The sequence below is a fragment of the Perognathus longimembris genome, chromosome 2 (genome assembly GCF_023159225.1).
Source record: "Perognathus longimembris pacificus isolate PPM17 chromosome 2, ASM2315922v1, whole genome shotgun sequence".
NCBI classification, from domain to species: Eukaryota; Metazoa; Chordata; class Mammalia; order Rodentia; family Heteromyidae; genus Perognathus; species Perognathus longimembris.
The window spans coordinates 149,543,306-149,570,368 of record NC_063162.1 but is presented as its reverse complement, the minus strand read 5'-3'; the positions used below and the strand labels follow the sequence as shown (position 1 = coordinate 149,570,368).

The 27,063-nt window shown below is 48.6% G+C and overlaps 3 protein-coding genes across 3 annotated transcripts in view; 1 reads left to right on the top strand and 2 right to left on the bottom strand.

Moving 5' to 3' along the window:
* The window catches only part of LOC125347282 (oocyte zinc finger protein XlCOF6-like), a 320,913-nt gene that overhangs the window by 228,377 nt on the left and 65,473 nt on the right, over window positions 1-27,063 (top strand). The window lies entirely within an intron of this gene.
* Znf398 (zinc finger protein 398) overlaps window positions 1-27,063 on the bottom strand; it is a 390,977-nt gene that overhangs the window by 305,318 nt on the left and 58,596 nt on the right. The gene's annotated exons all lie outside the window — the stretch shown is intronic.
* Window positions 22,200-25,573, bottom strand: LOC125347291 (gastrula zinc finger protein XlCGF26.1-like). Its single transcript, XM_048340439.1, has 2 exons — window positions 25,344-25,573; window positions 22,200-24,189 (listed from the first exon to the last, which is right to left on the bottom strand). Exons 1-2 carry the CDS (start codon window positions 25,534-25,536, stop codon window positions 22,463-22,465), a joined length of 1,920 nt encoding a protein of 639 aa, XP_048196396.1. The 5' UTR covers window positions 25,537-25,573; the 3' UTR covers window positions 22,200-22,462.

The following is a 27,063-nucleotide window of genomic DNA, read 5'->3' as shown; positions in this document are numbered from 1 at the left end:
ACATCGTGTGTATAAGGAGGGCTTGTGGTTAAGAAATGGGTGAAAAATATCACTCTAGAATTTAGTTTGTTTGTTTTGCCAGTCCTGGGCCTTGGACTCAGGGCCTGAGCACTGTCCCTGGCTTCTCTTTGCTCAAGGCGAGCAACTTGAGCCACAGCACCACCTCTGGCCGTTTTCTACATATGTGGTGCTGGGGAATCGAACCCAGGGCTTCATATATACGAAACAAGCACTCTTGCCACTAAGCCATATTCCCAGCCCTCACTCTAGAATTTAGAAGTCAAAGGATCCACCAGGACTTGGGATGGGATCAGAATGTCTATGAACTCAAAGTCCTCGAAGCTGCTGGGCTTGCATGGGCAGCGCCTCCAGAAACAAAAACTCCAGGAAAGCAGGAAACCTATACTCAGCCTTGTCTTTTCATTCCAGAGGACACATGCACAACAAATTACACCTTTGCTTGGAAGCCAAGTTTCCTTCCCAGAATGTGGGAAATTCAGTATATCCTGTCAACTTTAATTTTTTTTTTTTTTTTTTTTTTTTTTGCTGAGTGACAGACATAAGTGCTCGTGGAACCCCGATTCTCATTACATCCATTTCTCCAGCCAGTTCCAACAATGAACAGCGGAGCACAGCAAGCAGGAGCACTTCATTAACAAGGAAGCCAGAAGATTCCAAGGGGCTAATTCTCCTCTTCTGGAGCTGCTTCTCAGGAGCTCAATCAACACCACCAGCTGTTTGGGGTTGTTCAGAATCCTAACACCCCCTGGACCTGTCACAGTACTAAGGCAGCGATGGCTCTAAAGCAGCAGACAGGGGACCCTGGCACCCCCAACCCCAACCCTCCCCTCCACTTGGATCTCCTGCATTCTGAGTTCTGAGGGCAGATTTGATCATTGTTGCTCAGATCCACCCATCTGCACACTAACTGCAAAAACCTCACTTCTACCCCCACCCCATGACCTCTTCCTGCCCCGCAGCTCCTCTCCCTAGAACTGTGTTCCTCTACTGAAGGCAGGACAGCAAGCTCAAACATGCCCACCACTTCCAGGGCACAAATGCTAGCTGGAGACCCGCTGGCCCACTGTTTTCCCCTGCCCAGCAGGAACTGTGGGCACCATGGGCAGGTGAGAAGGCGGGAAAGGTCAGGGGGACACAGCAGAGTGCACGTGACAGCACCTGCTGGCCCACATCACATGTCTTGAGCAGTTCCCTGAGAAAGAGGGGCAGTGTCCTCAATCTGGAGAACAGCCCAGGATTCCCAGGTTTTGCCCAGTCAAACCTTTCTAGATCGCAGAGGGGGAAAGGCAAGAATTCTGCTCTCTGGTACTGAAAAAAATGGAGTCTATAGCCAGGTATCTTTGAAATAATCCTGTGAAAACAAAATATACCTCTTGATGTCATTAACTAAGTTCAGTGGCAACTAATACTGTGAGTATGTGAGTGTGAGTTTGTGTGTGTGTGTGTGTGTGTGTGTGTGATTACTGGGACTTAAACTTGGGGCCTGGGTCCTGTCCCTTACACTCTACTAATTTGAACTACACCTTCATTTGCCACTTTTCTGGTTAATTAGAGATAGGAGTCTCTCACCCGTAATCCTACTCAGGAAGCTTGAGATCTGAGGATCAAAGTTTGAAGCCAGTCTGGGCAAACAAATCTAAGAAACTCTTCTCCAATTAACCAGCAAAAAGTTAGTACACTTTAAGTGTAAAGCACCAGTTTAGTACCTGTCAAGAAGGGATGGCTGGTGGCTCACACCTGTAGTCCTAGCTACTCAAGAGGCTGAGTTATAAGAACAACATTCAACGCCAACATTGGAAGGAAAGTTGGCAAGACTCTCATCTCCAATTAGCCACTTAAAAACCACAAGTGGAGCAGTGACTCAAAGTGGTAGAGTGCTAGCCTTGAGCAAAAGAGCTCTAGGACAGGGCCTAGGCCAAGCTATGAACACACACACACACACGCACACACACACACACACACACACAAACACACACACACATTAAATGGAGAAAAAGAACAAGGAAAGGAACAGCACAGCCTCCTCTGAACAGACCACTCACCAGGCAATGGTTTGTCCTATCTGACCAGATGACCAGATTGCTCACCTCCAGTCAAGGGGGTGATAAAACCCTCTCTGAGCACCCCAAAATAAGAATAAGATGACAACCAACCAGTCCACAACTTGACTGAGACCATTTAATGACATATGCCTTCTGTCGGCTACTCTCATTCTCTGTCTACTCAAACTTGAAAGTTCTCATCTCTCCCCGGACAAGGGAAGATGGGAGAAGATGGCTGCCGATGGATTTACCTGCCTCTTTCCTGGGCTGTCCATGCAGCGGAATGAAACTTCCTTTCTCTGCCCCTCTCTGCTTGGCTGCTCACATGGCTGGCTGAGGTGAGCTAACAGACCTGACATAGGAAAGCCAGGGCTTTGGGCCTGGGGCCGAAAATTCTGCTTCAAGACAACTGGAGAGAATAAGGAAGGTTGTAGGAAAAGGATTAGGGGACTTAGCCCACTGCTCAGGTGGATGGATGGGCCCCGGATAGAAGGACTCAATACGGCCACTCAGCTACACAGGTTCAAGATTAGAAGTTCAGTGAAGATGCTGAAACTACAGCCACAAGGCAGGTCCATCCAGGAGCTATACAAAAAGAAAGCCTAGCCCCCCACCCCCTGAATATGGCCTAGTGGCAAGACTGCTCACCTCATACACATGAAGCCCTGGATTCGATTCCTCAGCACCTCATATATAGAAAACAGCCAGAAGTGGTGCTGTGGCTCAAGTGGCAGAGTGCTAGCCTTGAGCAAAAAGAAGCCAGGGACAGTGCTCAGGCCCTGAGTTCAGGCCCCAGGACTGGCAAAAAAAAAAAAAAAAAAAAAAAAAAGCCCCCAGCCCTGCCAGTATCACAGCTAACTGCAACTGTTCCCAATACCCCGCCATGAGGACCGGAAATACAGTTGGCACTGGCAATTTCTGACAGTCTCTGTGGAGACAGAAAAACAAACAAACCCAAAGGATGCACAAAGATGTTTCTTGCCTGTGCTCAGCCTAACGTGGGCTCAAGCACAAAGGGAAGTGACAGAGCCCCCTGGGTGAAATGGGTCAAGTTGTCCCCAAGAGGCTGCTTGTCAGACACCCTAAAAAGGTGACAACACATTCCCTAGAAAATTAACCTGCAACTGTTGTAAGGCATGGCCTTATCTTTTAGCAATCCGGGTGTTGATTCCTCTATAACTTGATTTATTGTTGTTGTTGTTGTGCCAGTACTAAGGCTTGAACTCAAGGCCTGGGCACTGTCCCTTAGCTTTGTTTGCTTAAAGCTGGAGCTCTACCACTTGAGCCACAGCTCCACTTCTGGCTTTTTGCAGGCTAATAGGAAGTTAAGGGTCTCATGGTCTTCTCTGCCTAGGCTGGGCTTTCAACTGGGATCCCTAGATCTCAGTCTGAGGAGCTAGGATTACAGACAGGAGCTACCAATGCCCAGCTTCCTTTACGATTTGAGAAGAGGCTTTGGGGGAGAGGGGAAGTGTTGGGGGTTGAACCAAAGGCCCTGTGCCTGCCTAGCCCTGGCTCTACATTCCTACCTACTAGAAAGCTACACATCCCTGCCAGCTAAACACCTACATCTTAATGGAGAGACTACTTTCCTGACTCCTTTTCCTTTCCTTTCTGTTCAGTACTCAGGACCCAGGCACCCAACTACCTGTGCCACAACCCCCAGCCATGGGCTTCACTTACCCAGCACTTGCAGGGAGGGTTCATGCCATCCTCCGGAGCACAAGGCAAATAGAGCATCCCACACTCATGGCCAAGTAGCCAACCCACAGGGTAAAGCTGTTCCTGCCATGAGGGATCTAACCAGACTGCCGTAACCTCCATCCACCCCACCAGACAACACGGAAGCCCTGCCGGCCCAGACATAGGCAGCCACTGTAAAGATATGGCCCCTAGCTGGCCACACACCAATCCCAACAAGGGAGGGCCCTGTCACAGCTAGCCAAAATACCACCAGGCCAACACTGAACAGTGCACAGAAAAGGAGAAACTTGTTATCTGATTATCAGATTGGCTTATAGAAGTAGATGATACAATAGGCACTGAGCCAACCCCTCTCCCCTTCTGTCCCCCCCAGTGCTGGGAGTCAAACCCAGGGCTTTACACATATTAGGCAAGTGCTCTCCCACTGAGCTACCTCCCCAGTCCTCACTCCTATGTATTATTTCATCCCTGTGGTTTCTAGAGGAAGCTAAGCAACAGGAAACTTTGGTCACCTGGATGATCTCGAGCTACTTAACAGACCGGAGGTCCTGATGCTCATCTGCTGTGTGGAATTGTCACCCACTTTCTTTCCAACATGCCCAAAGCCTTAGGGGCATCATTTAGGTCTTCCAGGTTTAAAAGGAAAAAAAAAGAAAGGCTCTGAAAATCACCACTGTGTGGCACCCAAGAGAATTTCCACTTTGATTTAAAAAAGCCAATCCTAAATAAAAGCAAGAAACAGGATGGGAATAGAATCCTTTCTGTTTTTGCTGGAAGGATGTGAGAAGTCCCTGTTTCTAGTGATCAAAACAAAGACATTATTTATTCCAGCTTTGTTCCAAAAGTGTCCACCCAACAACACAGGCCCTCAAACCTCCATGCCTCCCAAAGTTCATTCTACTTTTGAAAAACAAAAAATGTGTTTAAAATAGAGATTCTTGGCCCCACCCTCCATCCTATATATTTTGGGGATCTGTATTTAAATTAACAACCAGAAGATTTCCATAAAGATGTTAAACCAGGGGCTGGGGATATGGCCTAGTGGCAAGAGTGCTTGCCTCGTATACATCAGGCCCTGGGTTCGATTCCTCAGCACCACATATACAGAAAATGGCCAGAAGTGGCGCTGTGGCTCAAGTGACAGAGTGCTAGCCTTGAGCAAGAAGAAGCCAGGGACAGTGCCCAGGCCCTGAGTCCAAGCCCCAGGACTGGCCAAAAACCAAAAAACAAACAAATAAAAAAAGATGTCAAACCACACTTGTAGACAACACTGAAACTTGGTTTCTTTTCAGCAGGTGTTTTTCAGTTTAGGTTTGGTTTTTTTTTTCACCTAGTGGTGGGTGGGTTTTGCCTTTTCTACTTGAGCAGACACTGAAATCAGTAACCCACGCCAAAGTTACTCAACCTATCAGAAACAGTATAAAGTTCACATCTCCCCTTACACACTCATACCAGAGAAAGAGGTTGTTATTTATATGGGGGGAAAAATTCAAAAGCTAGTAGCAAGGAGAAAGGGAGACCACGAAGATTAAGGCTCTTCTATGTTTTCTAGGAATAGCTATTTTGAACTAGTCCTGCCTCCTATTCGAGCTCTCCTGTTTGCAGCTAGCTGAGGGAAGTTAGGAGCTACACCCCGCTCATCCAGGGGAGCTGATCACCAGCCTAGACCTCCCCAACCCCCCCTCAAACCAGCGGTCCCAATGGCAGATCACCGTAGCTGAATGAGTACTGGTAGAAGCAACATCCCCAGTTTGCACGAAGATGGAATCACCCAAACTTGCTTCCTCGTGCAAACCAGAGAGCAAACGCGGTTCCAATACCTCCTTCTGCAGACGCCCCAGGGAGCACCTAAGACCTGACCTGCACACGGGATTGCCTCCGTCCACAGGCGGGGCGTGCTCTCCCAGAATTTCCCGCCGGTCCCATGCTCCACAATCCAGGGCAGGGGACCCAAAGGCAGGACTCTCTGTGCTCAAAGCTCGTGCTCTACCCCTTGAGCCACAGTGCCAACTCTGGCTTTTCCTGTTTATCTGGTACTGAGGAATCAATTCCAGGGATTCATGCATACTAGGCACACATTCTACCACTAAGCCACATTCCCAGGCCTAATTTATTTATTTATTTTTGTTGGCCATGAGGATTCAACTCTGGACTTGGGCACTGTCCCTGAGGCTTTTCATTCAAGGCTAACACAATACCACTTTGTGACACAACGCCATATCCAGTATTCTAGTGCTAATTGGAGATGAAGAGTTGCACTAACGTTTGCACCTGGGCTAGCTTCAAAGTACAATCTTCACAAGTCAGCCTCCTCAGTAGGATTACAGGTGTGAGCCACTGGCACCTGCTAAGCATTTATTTTAGTATAACACAATGAAGTAGGGAGAAATGGGAGATAATTATTCCTGGCTTCTTAGGCAGGAAATGGAAAAGACTTCTTTCTTTTGAATTTCAATGATATGAGTAGTGGAGACACCTGTTCAGTTTTCTGCAGCCTGTTTTACCCCTTAGTACTAGGGCTTGAACTGTGGGCCTTGAGTTCTTCCTTGGCTCCTTTGCTCACTACTGGCACTCTACCAACCGATCCACAGCTCCCGATCCTCCGCAGCCTCTTCCAGATGAGAACCTCTCACTGTAACTTCAGCTACTTAGTATGTAACAGTGATTTTTCAAGGTCATGCTTTTTGGTGGTTATTGGAAATAGCGTCTCGCAAACTTTTTCACTTAACTGGCTTCAAAATGGAGTCAGGATCTCAGCCTCCTGAGTAGCTAGGATTACCAGTATCCAAGAAGAAAAAAAAAAATTGTGTGCCAGTCCTTGGACATGAATCCAGCATCTGGGCTTCATTTTTGCTCAGGACTAATACTCTACCACTTGCGTTGCAGCTCCACTTCTGAATTTTTTTCTACTTTACTGGAAATAAGAATGTCATGAACTTTCCTGCTCAGGCCGGCTTCCATCCCAGATCCTCAGATCTCAGCCTCCTGAGAAGCTCCGATTAAGGTATGAGCCACTGGCACCCAGCTAAGAATCTATGCAAAGGACACATCTATTTATTGACAATCCTCTCAGTATAGGTGCTGCATAGCTTTAACATACTTGACTCTTCAAGTTGTGGGCCCCACTGGGATTATACAGGGTATTTTATAATTAACAGTCTCAACTCATTTAAGAACCAGCAAACACATTCAATATAATAGTGACAAAAACATAATTTAAAAATAGCCACTCAACAGCTCAGATGCCCTACAATGAATGAGACCAAGAAAATGAGCAACATATACGCACTGGTACATATACACATGATGCAATTTTACTAATTCATCAGGAAAAATGAAATGAGTGGACCTGGGAAACAGTATATTAAGTAAATCAGGCTGAGAGAGACAGAGTACACATGTTATCTCTTATGTATGGATGTTAGAATTAAAATAATAACAAGTACAAAACCATACAGAGTACTATGTATATATATATATATATATATATATATATACACAAACTGAAGCATGTCATATGCAGAGGAAGATTCCAGTGGTGTAACTTCTTTGAACAACTAACTTAGTTTAATAAGATGAGTCCCAGGAAGCGAAAGCAATTTTGGGTTTTGTTTTTTTTTTGGGGGGGGGTTGGAGTTAAGATGAATTGAGAGTAGGTGAATGTACTTATTTTATTCAGTGTACATCAGTGAAAATGGAACTAGGTAACTTGAGGGAATGACTGGGTGGGAGAGATGGGGGAGGATGTAAGGGGAGACACTGGTTAAGGGTACATTGTACTCAAACTGATTTGTTGAGTTGGAAACCCATTGTATAACTATTTAAAGATAAATTTTAGCCAGACACTGGTGGCTCACACCTCCAATCCTAGCTAGTGTGAAGGCTGAGATCTTGAGGATTTATTTTATTTTATTTTTTCCAATCCCGGGGCTTGACCTTGGCCTGAGCACTGTCTCTGAGTCAAGGCTAGCACTTGGCCACTTGAGCCACAGCGCCACTTCTGGCCGTTTTTATGTATGTGGTGCTGAGGAATTGAAGCCAACTCCCAGTTCCTAAAACTGAAGCAGGTGAATGATGACTCTGTCACTCACACCTTCCAATGCAGACTGTTTCCCTGGAAGATCCCTATACTGCCTCACTGAGTTGCGAGATCAAAGCTAATGCCCCCGAGTTCTAGGCTTAGTCCTGGAGCCTGGCATTAGACTTGGCATGTAACGAAAACAAAAGAGGTGGTTTGGAGGCCAGATGCTTTGTATGAGCAGATGCAAACGGAGGCAAACACAGCACGTGTGGACACTGAAGATCATGCTCAGGGTGTATTCCCGGGCCCTGCAGGAAGATTTGCAGTTCAGCAGCCAGGCCATCAGCCGCCTCTTCCCTGCCCTCATGACCTACTGGACATGCATGACCACTTCCTGGCCTGGATTGGAGCGCCACCTGCAGGGCCAGGAGAAGAGCAACAAAAATACAACTACATATCCAGAAGATTGGGGAGCTCCTGGTGTAGCAGGTGGGCTTGGCCAATGTGCGACTGGCCGTGGTCTGTACAGTTGTGGGTGTGTCCAGGGCTGGGATGGGTACTGTCTGGCTTGGTGGACACAGCCAGCTCTGGGAACCTCCACCCTGTCTCCATTCTTTCCAATCAGGAAGAGACCATGGCTCCAGCTCATCAGGACCCCACCGTCCTGAACCCCTTCCTTCCAACCCACATTTCCGCTCTTAGGGACAGGTGTAGACCAAACATGTCCCCATCATATCAAGGAAGTGTATTTTTTTGGCTGGTTGGTTGTGATTTCGGGATGCTAGGGGCTGTCTGTGATGGTTGGAAGTATGTTCCATGGGGGTGGTCACCTGAACCCTCAGTGTTGTACTCTCAATTAAGTTCACACCAGTGCCCAAAGCATCCTACATCAGCCAGTTGGGATTACTTAGGGAGCTTCGGATTTGGCACAGGGTGGATCAGGACACATTCCCAGCATGGACAAGGTTCCGCGTTCCATCACCACTACCTTAAAAGAAATAATAAATTCATCACTGCTATTAGGAAAAAAGAGAATGAGGTGGGGGGCTAAAGTTCACTGGAGGCCTAGGCAGAAGAATCTTGTATTCAAAGCCAGTCTGGGATGCATAGTGTGACTCTGTCTCAAACAACAAAAGAGCCCAGTCTGGTGGCCTACACCCCTAGCTTTTTAGGAAACAGAGATTTCAGAATCATGGTTCAAGCCAGTTAGAGACAAGAAACAGGAGAGATTTGTTTCCAGTTAGCCACCAAAAAGGTACAACTGGAGATGTGGCTCAAGTGGTACAGCACTAGTCTTGAAGTAAGAAAAAAAGACATCAAAAACAAAAAATGAGACTACATGAAGGCTTTAGTTCAAGCCCCAGTTTCAACAACCCCCCCAAAAATGACTTGAAAAAGTATTTATGAAAAGCACATTTCAGTAAGGAGAAATGCACATAATTCTCATTGACTATATAGGCTAAGTATGATAAAGTCCCCACACAATCTCTAGTTTGTTCATATTTTTAATTTTATATTCAGAAAATTATAACTTAAATTGATATATTGAAATTGACAACTACTCTGTGTAGTCAACACACTATAAGTCACATCCACAGTTTTTCTCCACATAATACATTTGATGAAACAGAAAACACTGAGGAACGAGGCACTGTCCCTGAGCTTTGCTGTTCAAGCGTAGTATTCTACCACTTCCACCCACACCACCACTTCTTGCTTTAAGTGGTTAGTTGAAGATAAGAGTCTCATGAACTCTGTCAGGAATAGCTTTGAACCCTAATCCTCATATCTCAGCCTCCTGGGTAGCTAGGACTACAGTCATGAGCCAGAAGCACCCAGATATTCTCAAGATACTAAACAAGATAGCTAGCACTTAAGACTTGCAAAGGCTGATAGAATGAAGTCTCCAATTTTGTACTGTCCAGCAAACATCATCAGTTCAGCAAGACTTACTAATAATTGATGATTGCTTATGAAGAGTACTTTTCCAAATGTGCTGAAATGAAGTGATATGCCTGGAAAGTGTCAGTACTTTTTCCATGATTCCTGCTGAAAATATCTTCCTTGAACTTCAGTTGTCCTCTCATTTTTTAAATATTTTATTTTCACATAAAGAACCACTTACAGCTGGGAATAGGGCCTAGTGGCAAGAGTGCTTCCCTCTTATACATGAAGCCCTGGGTTCAATTCCCCAGCACCACACATGCAGAAAATGCCCAGAAGTAGCGCTGTGGCTCAAGTGACAGAGTGCTAACCTTGAGCAAGTAGAAGCCTGGGACAGTGCTCAGGCCCTGAGTTCAAGCTCCAGAACCAGGTAAATTAAGCCAGGTCATGTTTGTAATTTCCAGATAATCAGAAAAAAAAAAAAAAAGCAGAAATGTGGCTCAAGTGGTAGAGCACTAGCCTTAAGTAAAAGAGCCAAGTGAGAATGGAAAGCCCTATGTGCAGGAAGCCCTGGGTTCAATTCCTCAGTGCAACATAAACAGAGAAGGCCAGTACTGGCACTGTGGCTCAAGTGATAGAGCGCTTGTGTACTATGGAGGTCAGATCTGGCCAGCGCCATCATTGGGTACATGGTAGGTGGCACTACGGGGCCTCCTGTCTTGATGGATATGCATAAATTCCTAAAGCAAGGGAAGTCTCACTCCCAGGTGATGGGTGTTACTGAAACCCTAGAGACAGGGGTGGGCATTTGGCCTATAGGTTACTGAAGCTGTCAGTCAAGTGCCTGGGACTGGGAGTTTCCTGTGACCCAACCCCTAGGGTCAAGTCAGCTCAGGAGTCCTTATGCCATGCCACCTGGCTCTTATGTCCTGTCTCCTGGCTACTCTCATCTCCATGGCGTCCTAAGTTAGCTCTCCATGGAATTTGGATAGGTTTGTTGCTATGGTTTTTTTTGTTCTATCTTTCCTCTCTGGCCTGTTTCCTCATAGTATTAAGTGTATTTGTGGGCTTGTGGGCCAATAATGCTCTAATGAAAACTCCAATATTCAATCCTCCAATATGTGGCTTCTCAGACAATTTACTATATAACACTAGCCATGGGCAAAAGAAGCTCAAGAATACTGCTCAGGCCTTGAGTTCAAGCCCCAGGACTAGCAAAAAAATAAAGTTATAAAGCTATTTTCTTGAGAAGAAAATTCAGACTGTTTTTATTGCCTCCTAGACATTCATTTTACTGTGGTGCTAGTAATTTAGGAAATCGTGATTTCTACCTGTCACTATTCATTTGACTGCAATGCATACACTCTGGTAGACCTCAAATTACATATTTCATGAGCATCTGTACACTAAAAATAATGCCCCAACAAGATGGCTCTCATATTTTCCTGATTTACAGATGGTCTCATGGGCAGTCATGTCATTCACTTGCTAAAATACACGTCTGAGAGCACTTTTCATTCCCGGTGTGCTGAAAGCCCAGGGTTAGTTATGTCACACCGGAATCCTAACCTTGCACTTTACCAAAGGATACCATTTCAAAAACAAATCCTAGATTCTTTACCAGTCATAAATGCGCTGAGTGGGTTCCGGCACCCTTGGGTAGCATGACACCCCAAAACCATATTATCTTGGGAGCACCTCACCTGACATGAACCCCCAATCCTAAAGTCAGTAATTCTGGTAATTGCTGGTGCCAACCCGGCTCCAGTGGAATGTGAGCCGCCTCACCTGGGTGGCTCCATCGGTCACTTTGTTCATCATCACCCTTGCCCAGTACCATGGCTCATTCCTGCCTCCCCTTCCCATCCCATTCTCGCACCCTCCACCCATGTCCACCTTGCTCAACAGCACCATCACCCAGGAAAGAGCTGCGTGACACTGGGCCTCCATCATAAGGAGAAGGACACATCAGGACGATGCCCGGTTTCCCAGGTCGTAGGCCACCACCTTTAATCCTAGCTACTCATGAGAGTGAGCTCTGAGAACTGCTGTTCAAGGCCAACCTGGACAGGAAAGTCCATGAGGCTCTTGTCTCCAACCACCAACAAAGACACAAGTGGAGTTCCAGCTCAAGTGGTACAACTCCAGGCAGGAGGAAAAAAGCAGAGGGATAATGATCGGGCCCCAAGGTTAAGCCCCAGGACTGGCACAAAACAACCAAACAAAGAAACAAAGTAGGTAGGGAGTGAATGAAAAGGCACTGAAGACAATAAGCTCTTAGGTCTTTGACAGGGCAGTATCTTCCCAGCCCTGTGGTTTTGAAAGCGCTCGAATCTGTACTCAATCTTCATTTTAGAGTGAGCTTTGCATTTGGGTGAAGAATCATCACATAAGGCAGACAGGCAGAACAAATCTCTCTTTTATTGATAGATTGCAAATGTTGCCAGTGATTTCAAAGGAGAAAAATCTGTTAGCTTTGCCCCAGTTCCTAATCTTTGTCACAAGCTTGCTTAAAGCAGCCCCTTCCGTTCCCCCATCTCGCTTCTCGTGGGTTTGGGCTGTTTCTGAGGAACCAGGGGCATCTCGTTCATTCATTCACTGGCTGTGTTGACTGTGCACCTGCCTCAGCTCCAGTCGGCTTCTATCATTGTAAATAGCAGGCTCAGCCTTTCTTAATTTCAGAATCAGGCTTCAGGTCCCTCGGAGCAGGACAGGGTTTTGTGTGCACTCTGACATGGGCAGTGAGTTTGGACTTAGGGCTCTCCCCAGTGTGTACCCGCTGGTGGCTCAGCAGTGTTTCTTCAAGCGGAAAGCCTCATTGCACTTGAGACACTGGAAAGGTTTCTTGCACCTGCTACACTGGAAAGGCTTCTCGCCGATGTGAGTCCTGATGTGTTCCACCAGCTTGAAGCGCTTGGCGAAGCCCTTGCCACACTTGCAGGAGAACGGCATCTCCCCTCCGTGCAGCAGCTGGTATGTCTTCATGTCAGCCTTGACCTGGAAGCTGTTGCCACAGATGGAACACTGCACGTGCCTCTCCCTGCTGTGGAGGCTGAGGTGCCTGGTGAGGTGGGTCTGCTGGATGAAGCTCCTGGGGCACTGCAGGCACTGGAAGGGCTTTTGAGCACTGTGTATGTGCTGGTGATCCTGCAAGGCGCCCTTGCAGTGGAAGCTCTTGAGGCACTGCGGGCACTGGAAGGGCCTCTCCCCGCTGTCCAGGCGCAGGTGGTACTGCAGGGTGCACTTGAGGTAGAAGCTCTTGGGACACTGGAAAGGCTTCTCCCCGCAGCGCAGGTGCAGGTCCACCTGGAGGTGGCACCTCAGGGGGAAGGCGAGGCTGCACTCACTGCAGGGGAAGCGCCTGGGGTCTCTCTGCTTGCGCTGGTGGATGTGAAGCTGGGTCCGCAGGCTGCAGCGCGCTTCACACTGGGCACAGTGGAAGGGCAGCGTGTCTTTGGGCTCATACCCAGCAGGCCCCAAGTGCGGGGCACAGATGCTGAAGGAGACATTCCTTGGCTCCTATGGGGGGGGGGCACATCTGCAGCCTCGCAAGGATGCTGGCCCCTTGGTCCAGTGCAAGATGTCCTTTGGGGTCCCAGTGCTGAGAGGGTCTGGGCGGGGCGCTGGGCCCTCGCCTGGGGTGGGGAGCGAGAAAGTACCTGCTCCGGTTGAGAGCACACCTTGCATTTTGGGCCTAGGACTGGACTCTTCCTTGCAAGGCCAACCAAGCTTCTCAGCAAATACCTCTTCTGCTGTGAGCTCCTCCCACACGCAGGGCACTGCTCTGGCCTCCGCCTCCTGGCCAGGTGGACTTGGCTGCCAGGTTTCCTCCCAGCACTACTCTCTGGGTACTTGGAGTGGCCCACTGGGTGCGTCCCTAAATGGTTTTTCTGCCCAAAGCTCTCTACACACACCGGGTGAGGACTTGGAGACCCTGCCAGGAGGGGAGGCCCAGGGCTCTGTGACTTGGAATTCCCCCTTCTTCCACAGACACGCTAGAGCCGTGGGCTGCTTCGCCTGGAGCCAGGGTGTCAGGTCTCTGTGGGGTCACGAGGCTGAGGCCTTGCTCAGGCCTGAAGGAAACGTCTTCCCTTCCTCCTAACAAGGGTCCAGAGGAGCCGTGGCCCTGCAAAGGATCTAATGGAAAATAACATTTAGTCTCTCCAGGTGTAGAGAATACTTTGAGCTTGCTGGCTTCTTGAAATCAAAAGTAAACCATTTATCTCCCAGTCTATGGCCTGAATAAAGGTAGCACATAGACTACCCCATCTTAGGTACACACACACTTACTGTCCCAAGGTATGGAGAGTAAAAGTGTCTAAAACAACAGTCCTAACTACCAAAGCTACATGTCATCTGTGTATTTTTGTGTCCCTAAGACCAGGCAGCAAGAACTGACTTTATTCTTTTGCTAGAATCTCGGTAGAGGAGAGCCATTTGGTCACAAAGATAAAAATGAACTATATTTTGCTCTTTTTCATCTCCTACAACAAAATGACTGCCATTAGCAAGCTCGTACTGTGCGAGGATCACTTAACACTGCATTAATTACTTTCATTAGCTTAATTTGATACCTCGGGATGTGAAATTTCGACAACTTCTATCACCAGCCCAAGCTTACTCAGAAAAAAACATCAGACTCTAGCTCCAGATCCCACACACCGAAGCACTATGCTTTACTGCCTTTCTCTACAATATACAAGACATCTTGCCTCAAGACAGCCAAACAGGAAGACCAGATTATAAAAGGAAAACTAAGAAAGCTGAACATGCTATCTTAACATCAGGACCCTGGTTTCTTTTTTTTGGCCAGTCCTGGGCCTTGGACTCAGGGCCTGAGCACTGTCCCCGGCTTCTTCCCGCTCAAGGCTAGCACTCTGCCACTTGAGCCACAGCGCCCCTTCTGGCCGTTTTCCATATATGTGATGCTGGGGAATCGAACCTAGGGCCTCGTGTATCCGAGGCAGGCACTCTTGCCACTAGGCTATATCCCCAGCCCAGGACCCTGGTTTCTTAGTACTCACCACCCAACAGCTGTTGCTCTGTCACTGGATCAAAATGTGCCTCAGCAGAGGAATCCTTCACATTTTCTGGCTTCTGGAATTCTTCCCAGCTCCCAAAGGGCTCTCTCTCATGTTCAATCCAGAGTATTAGCTCTGGTTTAGAAAGATCAGCATCTGCACAGAGAAGTCAGACAGGGGAGCTTAGCCTCCTTGAGCAAATTTAGAGACAACTGAGTTGTTTGAAATGTTTCCGGTTTCAAGTCGAAGGCACACATACATTTTTTTTCTTGCTGGACATTGTTATTCCTAGCTACTCAGGAGGCTGAGATCCTGACTCCATTTTGAAGCCAGTTAAGTAAAAAAGGTGAGAGACTGTATTTCCCAAGTAACCACCAAAAAGCAGACTATGATGTGAGAAGTCCTTGTGAGTTAGAATTTTGAGAAATTGCACTATCAAGTGGCAGCCATCTCCCAGGATCCAACCTTCCTGAATTGTAAGGCTTCTTACCTAGTGAGACCAGAGTCTCATAATTGGTTCTCATGATGCGCTTGTAGATCATTTTCTGCCATGTCTGCAGATACTGCCATTCTTGCTCTGAGAAATAAATGGCCATGTCCTCAAAAGTCGGTGGTATCTGCAATATCAGAAACAATGTAGACACAGTTAGGATCGCAGCATTCACCCTCCTTCTCCATCTCATCAACTGACTCTTCTTTAGTGTTTTGCCAATTTGTTTGCCAATCCTGGAGCTTGAACACACGACCTGGGCTCTATCCTTGGGCCTTTCTGTGCTCTAAGCTAGTGCTCTACCACAGCGCCACCTCTGGCTTTTCCTGGGTATCTGGTAATGAGGAATTGAACCCAGGGCTTCATGCATACTAGGCAAGCACTCTACCACTAAGCCACATTCCTACCTTATTTTATTTTATTTTATTTTATTGCCATTCCTGGGCCTTGGACTCAGGGCCTGAGCACTGTCCCTGGGTCCTTCTTGCTCAAGGCTAACACTCTGCCAATTGAGTCACAGCGCCACTTCTGACCATTTTCTGTATATGTGGTGCTGGAGAATGGAACCCAGGGCTTCAAGTATATGAGGCAAGCGCTCTTGCCAGTAGGCCATATCCCCAGCCCCCCACCCTATTTTATTTATTTATTTTTGTTGGCCATGAGGCTTCAACTCTGGACTTGGGCACTGTCCCTGAGGTTTTGCATTCAAGGCTAACACTATACCACTTTGAGACACAACATCACATCCAGTTTTCTAGCGCTCATTGGAGATAAAGAGTTGCATTAACTTTTCCACCAGGGCTAGCTTCAAAGTACAATCTTCACAAGTCAGCCTCCTCAGTAGCTAGGATTACAGGTGTGAGCCACTGGCACCTGCAAAGCATTTATTTTAGTATAACACAATGAAGTAGGGAGAAAGGGAAGAGAATTATTCCTGGCTTCTTAGGCAGAAAATGGGAAAGGCTTGTTTCTTATGAATTTCAATGATATGAGTTGTAGACACCTGTTTAGTTTTCTGCAGCCTGTTGTTCTCCCTTAGTATGGGGCAATGATGGCGCTGGCCAGATCTGACCTCATACTGCAAAATAAATGATTACACCCTAAAGAATGTCAGGAATTACATGCTAACGGACGACAGGAAATCAGCCACTCAGTTTCAACCAAACACCAAATAACGCATCAGCATGTCATCCCCACGGGTGTTGCTATCTGCTTCAACCGTGCCACACAATCCACGCGCGACTATCCGGGCCGGCCACACTCAGCCACCCGAGGCGCGCCAAGACAGCATCCCTAGACGGCTACACACTGGTTCTGAGTCCAGAGTGACCGCTGACCTCCGGGTCCCGGGGAGAAGCGGGGACCCCACAGCTGAACCCAGACCCGCTCAGGGCCCTCCCGCTCTCCTCCCCCGCGGTTCCCGGTGTGGTTTACATCTGTGGCCACAGTGGCCCAGGTGGCGGCCGCCAGCTCTTTCCAGGGTCAGAGCCCGCGTGCCAGCATCCACACCAGCAGCCCCTTACCGGAGTCACCTTGGCCATCCTCCACTTGGGCCAAGGTCAGATCCGCAGGATCCCCAAGTGAAGGCGGGTCCAGCGAGATCTGCGCACAGGAGGCACGGGGCATGGTGGGAGGCGGCTGGGGGGGGGGCAGCGCCCCCTGCCGGCAGGAGGAGGTCGCCCCCTCCCTAGGGTCTGCCCCGCTGGGGACGCAAGGGGTCGGGTCGCTGAATCTCAGGAGTTGAGAGTCAGGAGACCTTCGGGAGAACTGAAGAGAAGGCGGCCAGGAGAGGGAAGGCGCAGACCCCAACGGTCGACTCACTGACCAGGGACGGGCTGGAGCGCATCCTGCAGGGATCCCCGGTAGCCCGGCCCATGGAGACCGGAAATGCCAGGAGGTGGCTGGGGGAGGGGTTCTCCCACCCCCAAGACTCACAGGGGTGGACAAGAGGTGCATGGGCCAAGAAGCCAACACCTCCACCTTCCTGCAACCAAGCCGGCGCTGGTCCCAGCCCCAACCTGCCCCTCTTGGTTGCGGGCGCTTTCTGAACCCGGCCCAGACCCAGCTCCCTGCCTTGACTGTGGGATGCCTTGGAACCCTGGGCGCTGTCCCCTGGGCCCAGGGCGACCACGAGCAGGTGAACAGAGATGCCCAAAGGATGAGGGCAGAGCAGCACCCACAGCAGAGGTGGAGAGAGGGGGGAAGAGAAAGATGAGTGGGACAGTGAGGAGAGAGATGGACAAAAACTGAGGAGAGGTTAGGCAGACAGGGACATCAAACAGACAGAGGTGGGCGCCTCCCATCCCTCCGCCCTTTCCGGCTATGCGGGGTGGTGTCTGAACCTCCTCTGAGGCCAGGGGACCCAGGGGCTGGTGGCGACCCAGGCGGCCTAAACAGGGACCTGGCAGAGCCTCACTGAAGGAGCAGCAATTGCGGGCCACCCTCCTGTCCCATGGCAGCCAGGGCCCAGACAGGAATGTCCGCGTGAGGGTCGTGCAGAAACAGGGCCCCAGAAAACAGCCTGGCAGGAACTGAGGTAAGACTTGGACCAGCCACCAGAGAGATGGTTGGAGCTGACTCCCTCTTCCTAAAACTGAAGCAGGTGGCTTACACCTTCCAATGCAGACTCGTTTTCCCTGGAAGATTCCTATACTACCTCACTGAGAAGCGAGATCAAAGCTGATGCCCACGAGTTCGAGACTGAGTGCTGGACCCTGGCAGGGAAGAGGCCAGATGTCCTGCATGAGTGGATGCAGACAGAGGCACATGTAGACACTGAAAATCATGCTGTGGGTGTATTCCCGGACCCCGGCAGGAAGACCTGCAATTCAGCAGCCAGGCCAGCAGCCAGGCCATCAGCCGGCTCTTCCCCTGCACCCATGACCTGCTGGATATGCATAGCCACTTGCTGGCCCGCCTTGGAGTGCTGCCTACAGGCCCTGGAGGAGGGCAGCAAGCACACAACTACATCATCCAGAAGATTGGAGACTTCTTGGTGCAGCAGGTGGTCATTGCCAACACGTGACAGGGCGTGGTCTGTGCTGTTGTGGGTGTGTCCAGGGCTGGGATGGGTACTGTCTGGCTTGGTGGACATGGCCAGCTCTGGGAACCTCCACCCTGTCTCTATTCTTTCCAATCAGGAAGAGACCATGGTTCCTGCTCATCAAGACTTCACAGTCCTGAACCCCTTCCGTCCAACCCACAATTTCCCTTTTAGGGACAGGTGTAGACCAGAGCAGTCTCCGTCATAGTGAGGCAGTGCTTTTCTTTGGCTGGTTGGTTGTGATTTGGGGATGCCAGTGGCTGTCTGTGATGGTTAGAATTATGTTCTGTCGGGGTGGTCCCCTCAACCCTCAGTGTGGCACTCTCACTTAAGCTCACGCCAGTGCACAAAGCATCCTCGATCAGTCAGTTAGGATGACTTAGGGGGCTTGGGATTGGCACTGGGTGGATCAGGACACATGCTGGGTATGGACAAGGCTACGAGTTCCAACCACTGTACCTTAAGAGAATTAATACAATCATCAATGATGTCTAGAAAAAGAGAGAGGGGTGGGGTAAAGTTCACTGGAGGCCTAGGTAGAAGAATCTTGTGTTCAAAGCCAGTCTGGGATACATAGGGTGACCCTGTCTCAATCAACAAAAGAGCCCAGTGTGGTGGCTTAAAACCCTAGCGTTTCAGGAAAGGGAGATTTCAGAATCATGTTTCTAAGCCAATTAGAGCCTACAAATAGGAGAGATTCATTTCCAATTAACTACCAGAAAGGTGCAACTGTAGATATGGTTCAAGTGGTACAGCACTAGTCTTGAGATACAAAAGAAAACACTTCAAAAACAAAAAATGAGACTACTAGAAGGCCTGAGTTCAAGTCCCAGTTCAAGAGCTCCCCCCAAGAAAGACTTGCAAAAATATTTATGGAAAGCCCAATCAGTAAGGAAAACCGCACCAATTTCTCATTGAATATAGTATGATAAAGTCCCCAAACACACTCTAGTTTGTTCATATTTTTAATTTTATACTTAGGAAATTCAAATTAAAATTGATACATTGAAATTTAAAACTACTCTGTGTAAGTCAACACACTATGAATCACATCCACAAGTTTTCTGCAGATATTAAATTTGATGAAACACAAAACATGGAGGAAGGAGCACTGGCCCTGAGCTTTGCTATTCAAGGGTAGCATTCTACCACTTCAATCTAAAGCACACCTTCTTGTTTTCTGGTGGTTAGTTGAAGATAAGAGTCTCATGGACTCTGTGAGGACTGGCTTTGAACCCTGATCCTCATATCTCAGCCTCCTGAGTAGCTAGGATTACAGTCATGAGCCAGAAGCACCCAGGTATTCTCAAGATATTTAAACAAGATAGCTAGCACTTAAGATTTGCAAAAGCTGGGGCTGGGGATATGGCCTAGTGGCAAGAGTGCCTGCCTCATATACACGAGGCCCTAGGTTCGATTCCCCAGCACCACATATACAGAAAACGGCCAGAAGCGGCGCTGTGGCTCAAGTGGCAGAGTGCTAGCCTTGAGTGGGAAGAAGCCAGGGACAGTGCTCAGGCCCTGAGTCCAAGGCCCAGGACTGGCAAAAAAAAAAAAAAAAAAAAAAAAAAAGATTTGCAAAAGCTGATAGAAGGAAGTCTCCACTTTTCTACTGTCCAGCAAACATCATCAGTGCAGCAAGATTTACAAATAATCATTGCATATGGGGAGAGTACTTTTCCAAATGTGCTGAAAGGAAGTGATATGCCTGGAAAGTGTCAGTACTTTTTCCATGATTCCTGCTGAAAATATCTTCCTTTAATTTCAGTTCTCCTCTCACTCGTTAAATAATTATTTTTAACTTTAAGAAAACCACTTACGGCTGGGGATATGGCCTAGTTGCAGAGTGTTTGCCTCTTATACATGAAGCCCTGGGTTCAATTCCCCAGCACCACACATGCAGAAAATGCCCAGAAGTAGCGCTGTGGCTCAAGTGACAGAGTGCTAACCTTGAGCAAGTAGAAGCCTGGGACAGTGCTCAGGCCCTGAGTTCAAGCTCCAGAACCAGGTAAATTAAGCCAGGTCATGTTTGTAATTTCCAGATAATCAGAAAAAAAAAAAAGAAGCAGAAATGTGGCTCAAGTGGTAGAGCACTAGCCTTAAGTAAAAGAGCCAAGTGAGAATGGAAAGCCCTATGTGCAGGAAGCCCTGGGTTCAATTCCTCAGTGCAACACAAACAGAGAAGGCCAGTACTGGCACTGTGGCTCAAGTGATAGAGCGCTTGTGTACTATGGAGGTCAGATATGGCCAGCGCCATCATTGGCTACATGGTAGGTGGCACTACGGGGCCTCTTGTCTTGATGGGTATGCATAAATTCCTAAAGCAAGGGAAGTCTCACTCCCAGGTGATGGGTGTTACTGAAACCCTAGAGACAGGGGTGGGCATTTGGCCTATAGGTTACTGAAGCTGTCAGTCAAGTGCCTGGGACTGGGAGTTTCCTGTGACCCAACCCCTAGGGTCAAGTCAGCTCAGGAGTCCTTATGCCATACCACCTGGCTCTTGTGTCCTGTCTCCTGGCTACTCTCGTCTCCATGGCGTCCTAAGTTAGCTCTCCATGGAAATTGGATAGGTTTGTTGCTATGGTTTTTTTGTTCTATCTTTCCTCTCTGGCCTGTTTCCTCAAAGTATTAAGTGTATTTGTGGGCTTGCGGGCCACTAATGCTCTAATGAAAACTCCAAGATTCAATCCTCCAATATTTGGCTTCTCAGACAATTTACTATATAACACTAGCCATGGGCAAAAGAAGCTCAAGAATACTGCTCAGACCTTGAGTTCAAGCCCCAGGACTAGCAAAAAAATAAAGTTATAAAGCTATTTTCTTGAGAAGAAAATTCAGACTGTTTTTATTGCCTCCTAGACATTCATTCTACTGTGGTGCTAGTAATTTAGGAAATCGTGATTTCTACCTGTCACTATTCATTTGACTGCAATGCATACACTCTGGTAGACCTCAAATTACATATTTCATGAGTATCTGTACACTAAAAATAATGCCCCAACCAGATGGCTCTCATATTTTCCTGATTTACAGATGGTCTCATGGGCAGTCATGTCATTCACTTGCTGAAATACACGTCTGAGAGGACTTTTCATTCCCGGTGTGCTGAAAGCCCAGGGTTAGTTATGTCACACCTGAATCCTAACCTTGCACTTTACCAAAGGATACCATTTCAAAAACAAATCCTAGATTCTTTGCCAGTCATAAATGCGCTGAGTGGGTTCCGACACCCTTGTGTAGCATGACACCCCAAAACCATATTACCTCGGGGGGACCTCACCTGACATGAACCCCCAATCCTAAAGTCAGTAATTCTGGTAATTGCTGGTGCCAACCTGGCTCCCGTGGAATGTGAGCCGCCTCACCTGGGTGGCTCCATCGGTCACTTTGTTCATCATCACCCTTGCCCAGTACCATGGCTCATTCCTGCCTCCCCTTCCCATCCCATTCTCACACCCTCCACCCATCTCCACCTTGCTCAACAGCACCATCACCCAGGAAAGAGCTGTGTGACACTGGGCCTCCATCATAAGGAGAAGGACACATCAGGACGATGCCCGGTTTCCCAGGTCGTAGGCCACCACCTTTAATCCTAGCTACTCATGAGAGTGAGCTCTGAGAACTGCTGTTCAAGGCCAACCTGGACAGGAAAGTCCATGAGGCTCTTGTCTCCAACCACCAACAAAGACACAAGTGGAGTTCCAGCTCAAGTGGTACAACTCCAGGCAGGAGGAAAAAAGCAGAGGGATAATGATCGGGCCCCAAGGTTAAGCCCCAGGACTGGCACAAAACAACCAAACAAACAAAGTGGGTAGGAAGTGGTTGAAAAGGCACTGAAGACAATAAGCTCTTGGGTCTTTGACAGGGCAGTATCTTCCCAGCCTTGTGGTTTTGAAAGCCCTTGAATCTGAACTCAATCTTCATTTTAGAGCGAGCTTTGCATTTGGGTGAAGAATCATCACCTAAGGCAGACAGGCAGAACAAATCTCTCTTTTATTAATAGATTGCAAATGTTGCCAGTGATTTCAAAGGAGAAAAATCTGTTAGCTTTGCCCCAGTTCCTAATCTGTGTCACATGTTTGCTTAAAGCAGCCCCTTGCGTTCTCCCCATCTGCCTTCCCGTGGGTTTGGGCTGTTTCTGAGAAACCAGGGGCATCTCGTTCATTCATTCACTGGCTGTGTTGACTGTGCACCTGCCTCAGCTCCACTCAGCTTCTATCATTGTAAATAGCAGGCTCAGCCTTTCTTAATTTCAGAATCAGGCTTCAGGTCCCTCGGAGCAGGACAGGGTTTTGTGTGCACTCTGACATGGGCAGTGAGTTTGGACTTAGGGCTCTCCCCAGTGTGTACCCGCTGGTGGCTGACCAACTGTGTCTTCAAGCGGAAAGCCTTGTTGCACTTGGGACACTGGAAAGGTTTCTTGCACTTGCTACACTGGAAAGGCTTCTCGACGATGTGAGTCCTGATGTGTTCCACTAGCTGGAAGCGCTTGGCGAAGCCCTTGCCGCACTTGCAGGAGAACGGCATCTCCCCTCCGTGCAGCAGCTGGTATGTCTTCATGTCAGCCTTGACCTGGAAGCTCTTGCCACAGATGGAACACTGCACGTGCCTCTCCCTGCTGTGTACGCCAAGGTGCCTGGTGAGTTCGGTCTTCCGGACGAAGCTCTTGCCACACTGGCTGCAGTTGAAGGGCATCTGGCCGCTGTGTGTGAACTGGTGATCCCGCAGGGTGCTCTTGCGGATGAAGCTCTTGGGGCACTGCGGGCACTGGAAGGGCTTCTGGGCGCTGTGTGTGAGCTGGTGCTTCCGCAGGGAGCCCTTGAAGCAGAAACTCTTTGGGCACTGTGGGCAATGGAAGGGTGTCAGGGCGCTGTGGGTGAGCTGGTGCTCCCGCAGGGTGCCCTTGCGGCGGAAGCTCTTGGCGCACTGCGGACACTGGAAGGGCTTCTGGGCACAGTGTATGTACTGGTGATCCTTCAAGATGGCCTTGAGGCAGAAGCTCTTTGGGCATTGTGGGCACTGGAAGGGCTTTTGGGCGGTGTGGGTGCGCTGGTGCTGCTGCAAGGTGCCCTTGAGGCAGAAGCTCTTGGGGCACTGTGGGCACTGGAAGGGCTTTTGGGCGCTGTGGGTGACCTGGTGCACCTGCATGGTGTGCTTGAGGCGGAAGCTCTTGGGGCACTGTGGGCACTGGAAGGGCTTTTGGGCGCTGTGGGTGACCTGGTGCACCTGCATGGCGTGCTTGAAGCGGAAGCTCTTGGGGCATTGTGGGCACTGGAAGGGCTTTTGCGTGCTGTGGGTGAGCTGGTGCAGCCGCAGGGAGCTCTTCCAGCGGTAGCTCTTGGGGCACTGTGGACACTGCAAGGGCCTCTCCCCGCTGTGAAGGCGCAGGTGCTCCTGGAAGGAGAACCGCTGGGACAAGGTGCGGCTGCACACGCTGCAGGTGAAGCGCCTGGGGTTTCTGTGCTTGCGCCGGTGGACGTGCAGCTGGATGCGCAGGCTGAAGCGCGCTTCGCACTGGGCACAGTGGAAGGGCAGCGCATCCTTGGGCTGCTGTCCAGCGCGCCCCCAGTGCAGGGCGGACATGCTGAAGGAGACATTCCTTGGCTCCCCTCTCCACGGGTCCCCAGCCAGGTTGGCTTGGCTGGCGGGTTTCTTTCCAACAATATTCGCTGTGTCCTTGGAGTGGCCTGCCGGGTGCATCCCTAAATGGTTTTCCTTCCCACAGATCTCTCCACAGGTCAGGTGAGGACTCTGGAGACCCTGCCAGGAAGGGAGGCCCAGGGCTCTGTGACTTGCATATCCCCCTTCTGCCACAGACTCGCTAGAGCCATGGACTGCTGTGCCTGGAGCCAGGGTGTCAGGTCTCTGTGGGGTCACGAGGCTGATGCCTTGCTGAGAGCTGAAGGAAACGTCTTCCCTTCCTCCTAAGAAGGGTGGAGAGGAGCCGTGGCCCTGCAAAGGATCTAATGGAAAATAACATTTAGTCTTTCTGGGTTTGAAGAATACTTTGAGCTTGCTGGATTCTTGAAATCAAAAGTAAACCATTTATCTCCCAGTTTATGGCCTGACTAAAGGGCACCCCATCTTAGGTACACACACACTTACTGTCCCAAAGTATGGTGAGCATAAGTTTCTAACACAACACTCGTAACTGCCACAGCTATATGTCATCTGTGTATTTTTCTGTCCCTAACACCAGGCAGCAAGAACTGGCTTTATTCTTTTAATAGAATCGAGGTAGAGGAGAGCCATTTGGTCCCAAAGACAAAAATGAACTATCTTTTCTTCTTTTTCATCTTCTACAACAAAATGACTGCCATTAGCAAGCTCATACTGTGTCAGGATCAAGTAACACTGTATTAATCCCTTTCATTAGCTTCATTTTATACCTCGGGATTTGAAATAGACAGCTTCTATCACCAGCCCACACTTACTCAGAAATAACAAGATCAGACTCTAGTTCCAGATCCCACACACCCAACCACTATGCTTTACTGCCTTTCTCTACAATATACAAGACATCTCACCTCAGGTCAGTCAAACAGGAAGACCAGAGTATAGAAGAAAAACTAGGAAAGCTGAATATGGTATCTTAACATCAGGACCCTGGTTTCTTAGTACTCACCACCCAACAGCTGTTGCTCTGTCACTGGACCAAAATGTGCCTCAGCAGAGGAATCCTTCACATTTTCTAGCTTCTGGGAACCAGCCCAGCTCTCAAAGGGCTCTCTCCCATGTTCAAACAAGAGTATTAGCTCCGGCTTAGAAACATTACCATCTACACAGAGAAGTCAGACAGGGGAGCTTAGCCTCCTTGAGCAAATTTAGACACAACTGAGTTGTTTAAAATGTTTCTGAGATCAACTCTAAGGACTGGCACACATACATTTTTTTTCCTGTTGGACACTGGTATTCTTAGCTACTCAGGAGGCTGAGATCCTGACTCCATTTTGAAGCCAGTTAAGTAAAAAAGGTGAGAGACTCTATTTCCCAAGTAACCACCAAAAAGCAGACTATGATGTGAAAAGTCCTTGTGAGTTAGAATTTTGAGAAATTGCACTATCAAGTGCCATTCATCTCCCAAGTTCCAACCTTCCTGAAGTGAAAGGCTTCTTACCTAGTGAGACCAGAGTCTTGTAATTGGTTCTCATGACATGCTTGTAGAGCTTCTTCTGCCATGTCTGCAGAAGCTGCCATTCTTGCTCTGAGAAATAAATGGCCACGTCCTCAAAAGTCAGCGGTAACTGCAATATCAGACACAATGTAGACACAGTTAAGATTGCAGCAATCACCCCGCATCTCCCTCTCATCAATTAACTTTTCTTTAATGTTTTGCCAATTTGTTTGCCAATCCTGGGGTTTGAACTCAGGGCCTGGGCTCTATCCTTGGGCTTCTCTGTGCTCAAAGATAGTGCTCTAACACAGCGCCACCTCTGGCTTATCCTGTGTATCTGGTACTAAGGAATTGAACCCAGGGCTTCATGCATGCCAGGCAAGCACTCTACTACTAAGCCACATACCCAGCCCTTGTTTGTTTGTTTGTTTGTTTTTTTGCCAGTCCTGGGCCTTGGACTCAGGGCCTGAGCACTGTCCCTGGCTTCTTTTGGCTAAAGGCTAGCACTCTACCACTTGAGCCACAGAGCCACTTCTTGCCGATTTCTGTATATGTGGTTCTGGGGAATCGAACCCAGGGCCTCATGTATACAAGGCAAGCATTCTTGCAACTAGGTCATATCCCCAGGCCCCTCCCCCCAGCCCTATTTTATTTATTTAATTATTTCTTTTTTTACCATGAAGCTTGAACACTGGGCTTGGGGACTGTCCCTGAGTTTTTGCATTCAAAGCTAACACTAACTTTTCCACCAGGGCTGCCTTCAAACTACAATCTTCACACATTAGCCTCCTTCTTTTTTCCAGTCCCAGGGTTTGAACTCAGGGCCTTAGTACTGAACTGACTTCTTTTTCCTCAAGGCTAGCACTGGGCCACTTGAGCCACAGTGCCACTTCTGGCCTTTTCTGTATATGTGGTGCTGAGGAATAAAACCCAGCATTTTAAGTATAGGAGGCAAGCACTCTTGCCACGAGGCCATATTTCCAGCCCATCTTGAGGATTTTCATTCAACACTGAGGTAAAGAAAATTCCATAAAACTGGGGCTGGGAATATGGCCTAGTGGCAAGAGAGCTTGCCTGGTATACATGAGGCCCTGGGTTCGATTCCTCAACACCACATATACTGAAAATGGCCAGAAGTGGCGCTGTGGCTCAAGTGGCAGAGTGCTAGCCTTGGGCAAAAAAGAAGCCAGGGACAGTGCTCAGGCCCTGAGTTCACGGCCCAGGACTGCCCCCCCCCCACCAAAAAAAAATCCATGAAACTCTTACTCCAGGTAACCACCATGAAGCCAGAAGTGGAGCTTTGGCTTACTTGGTAGAGCAGCAGCCTTAAACAATAAAAACCTCAGGGACAGTGCCCAGGCCCTGGGTCCAAGTCCCAGGATTAGCATTTTTAAATAAACAATCTCAAAATTGTTATACAGTAAAATATCCAAGAAGCCACATTTTAAAGGATGGAAACTTGGAGTCTTTATTAGAACTTTAGCAGTCTGCAGGCAGCCATTGGTTACAAAGCCTTGTGGTCCACTAATACCCTTAACAATGTCAGGAAAGAGGCCACAGAGCAAAGATAGAACAAAAGCCACACCAACAAACCAATCTAGCTTCAATGGAGAGCTGATTCGACACCATGGTGACCAGAAAAGACACAGGACACAGGCCATGATGATGGAGACATAGCATGGCATCCTCCTTCCTGAGCTCATCTGACCCTAAGGAGGTCAAG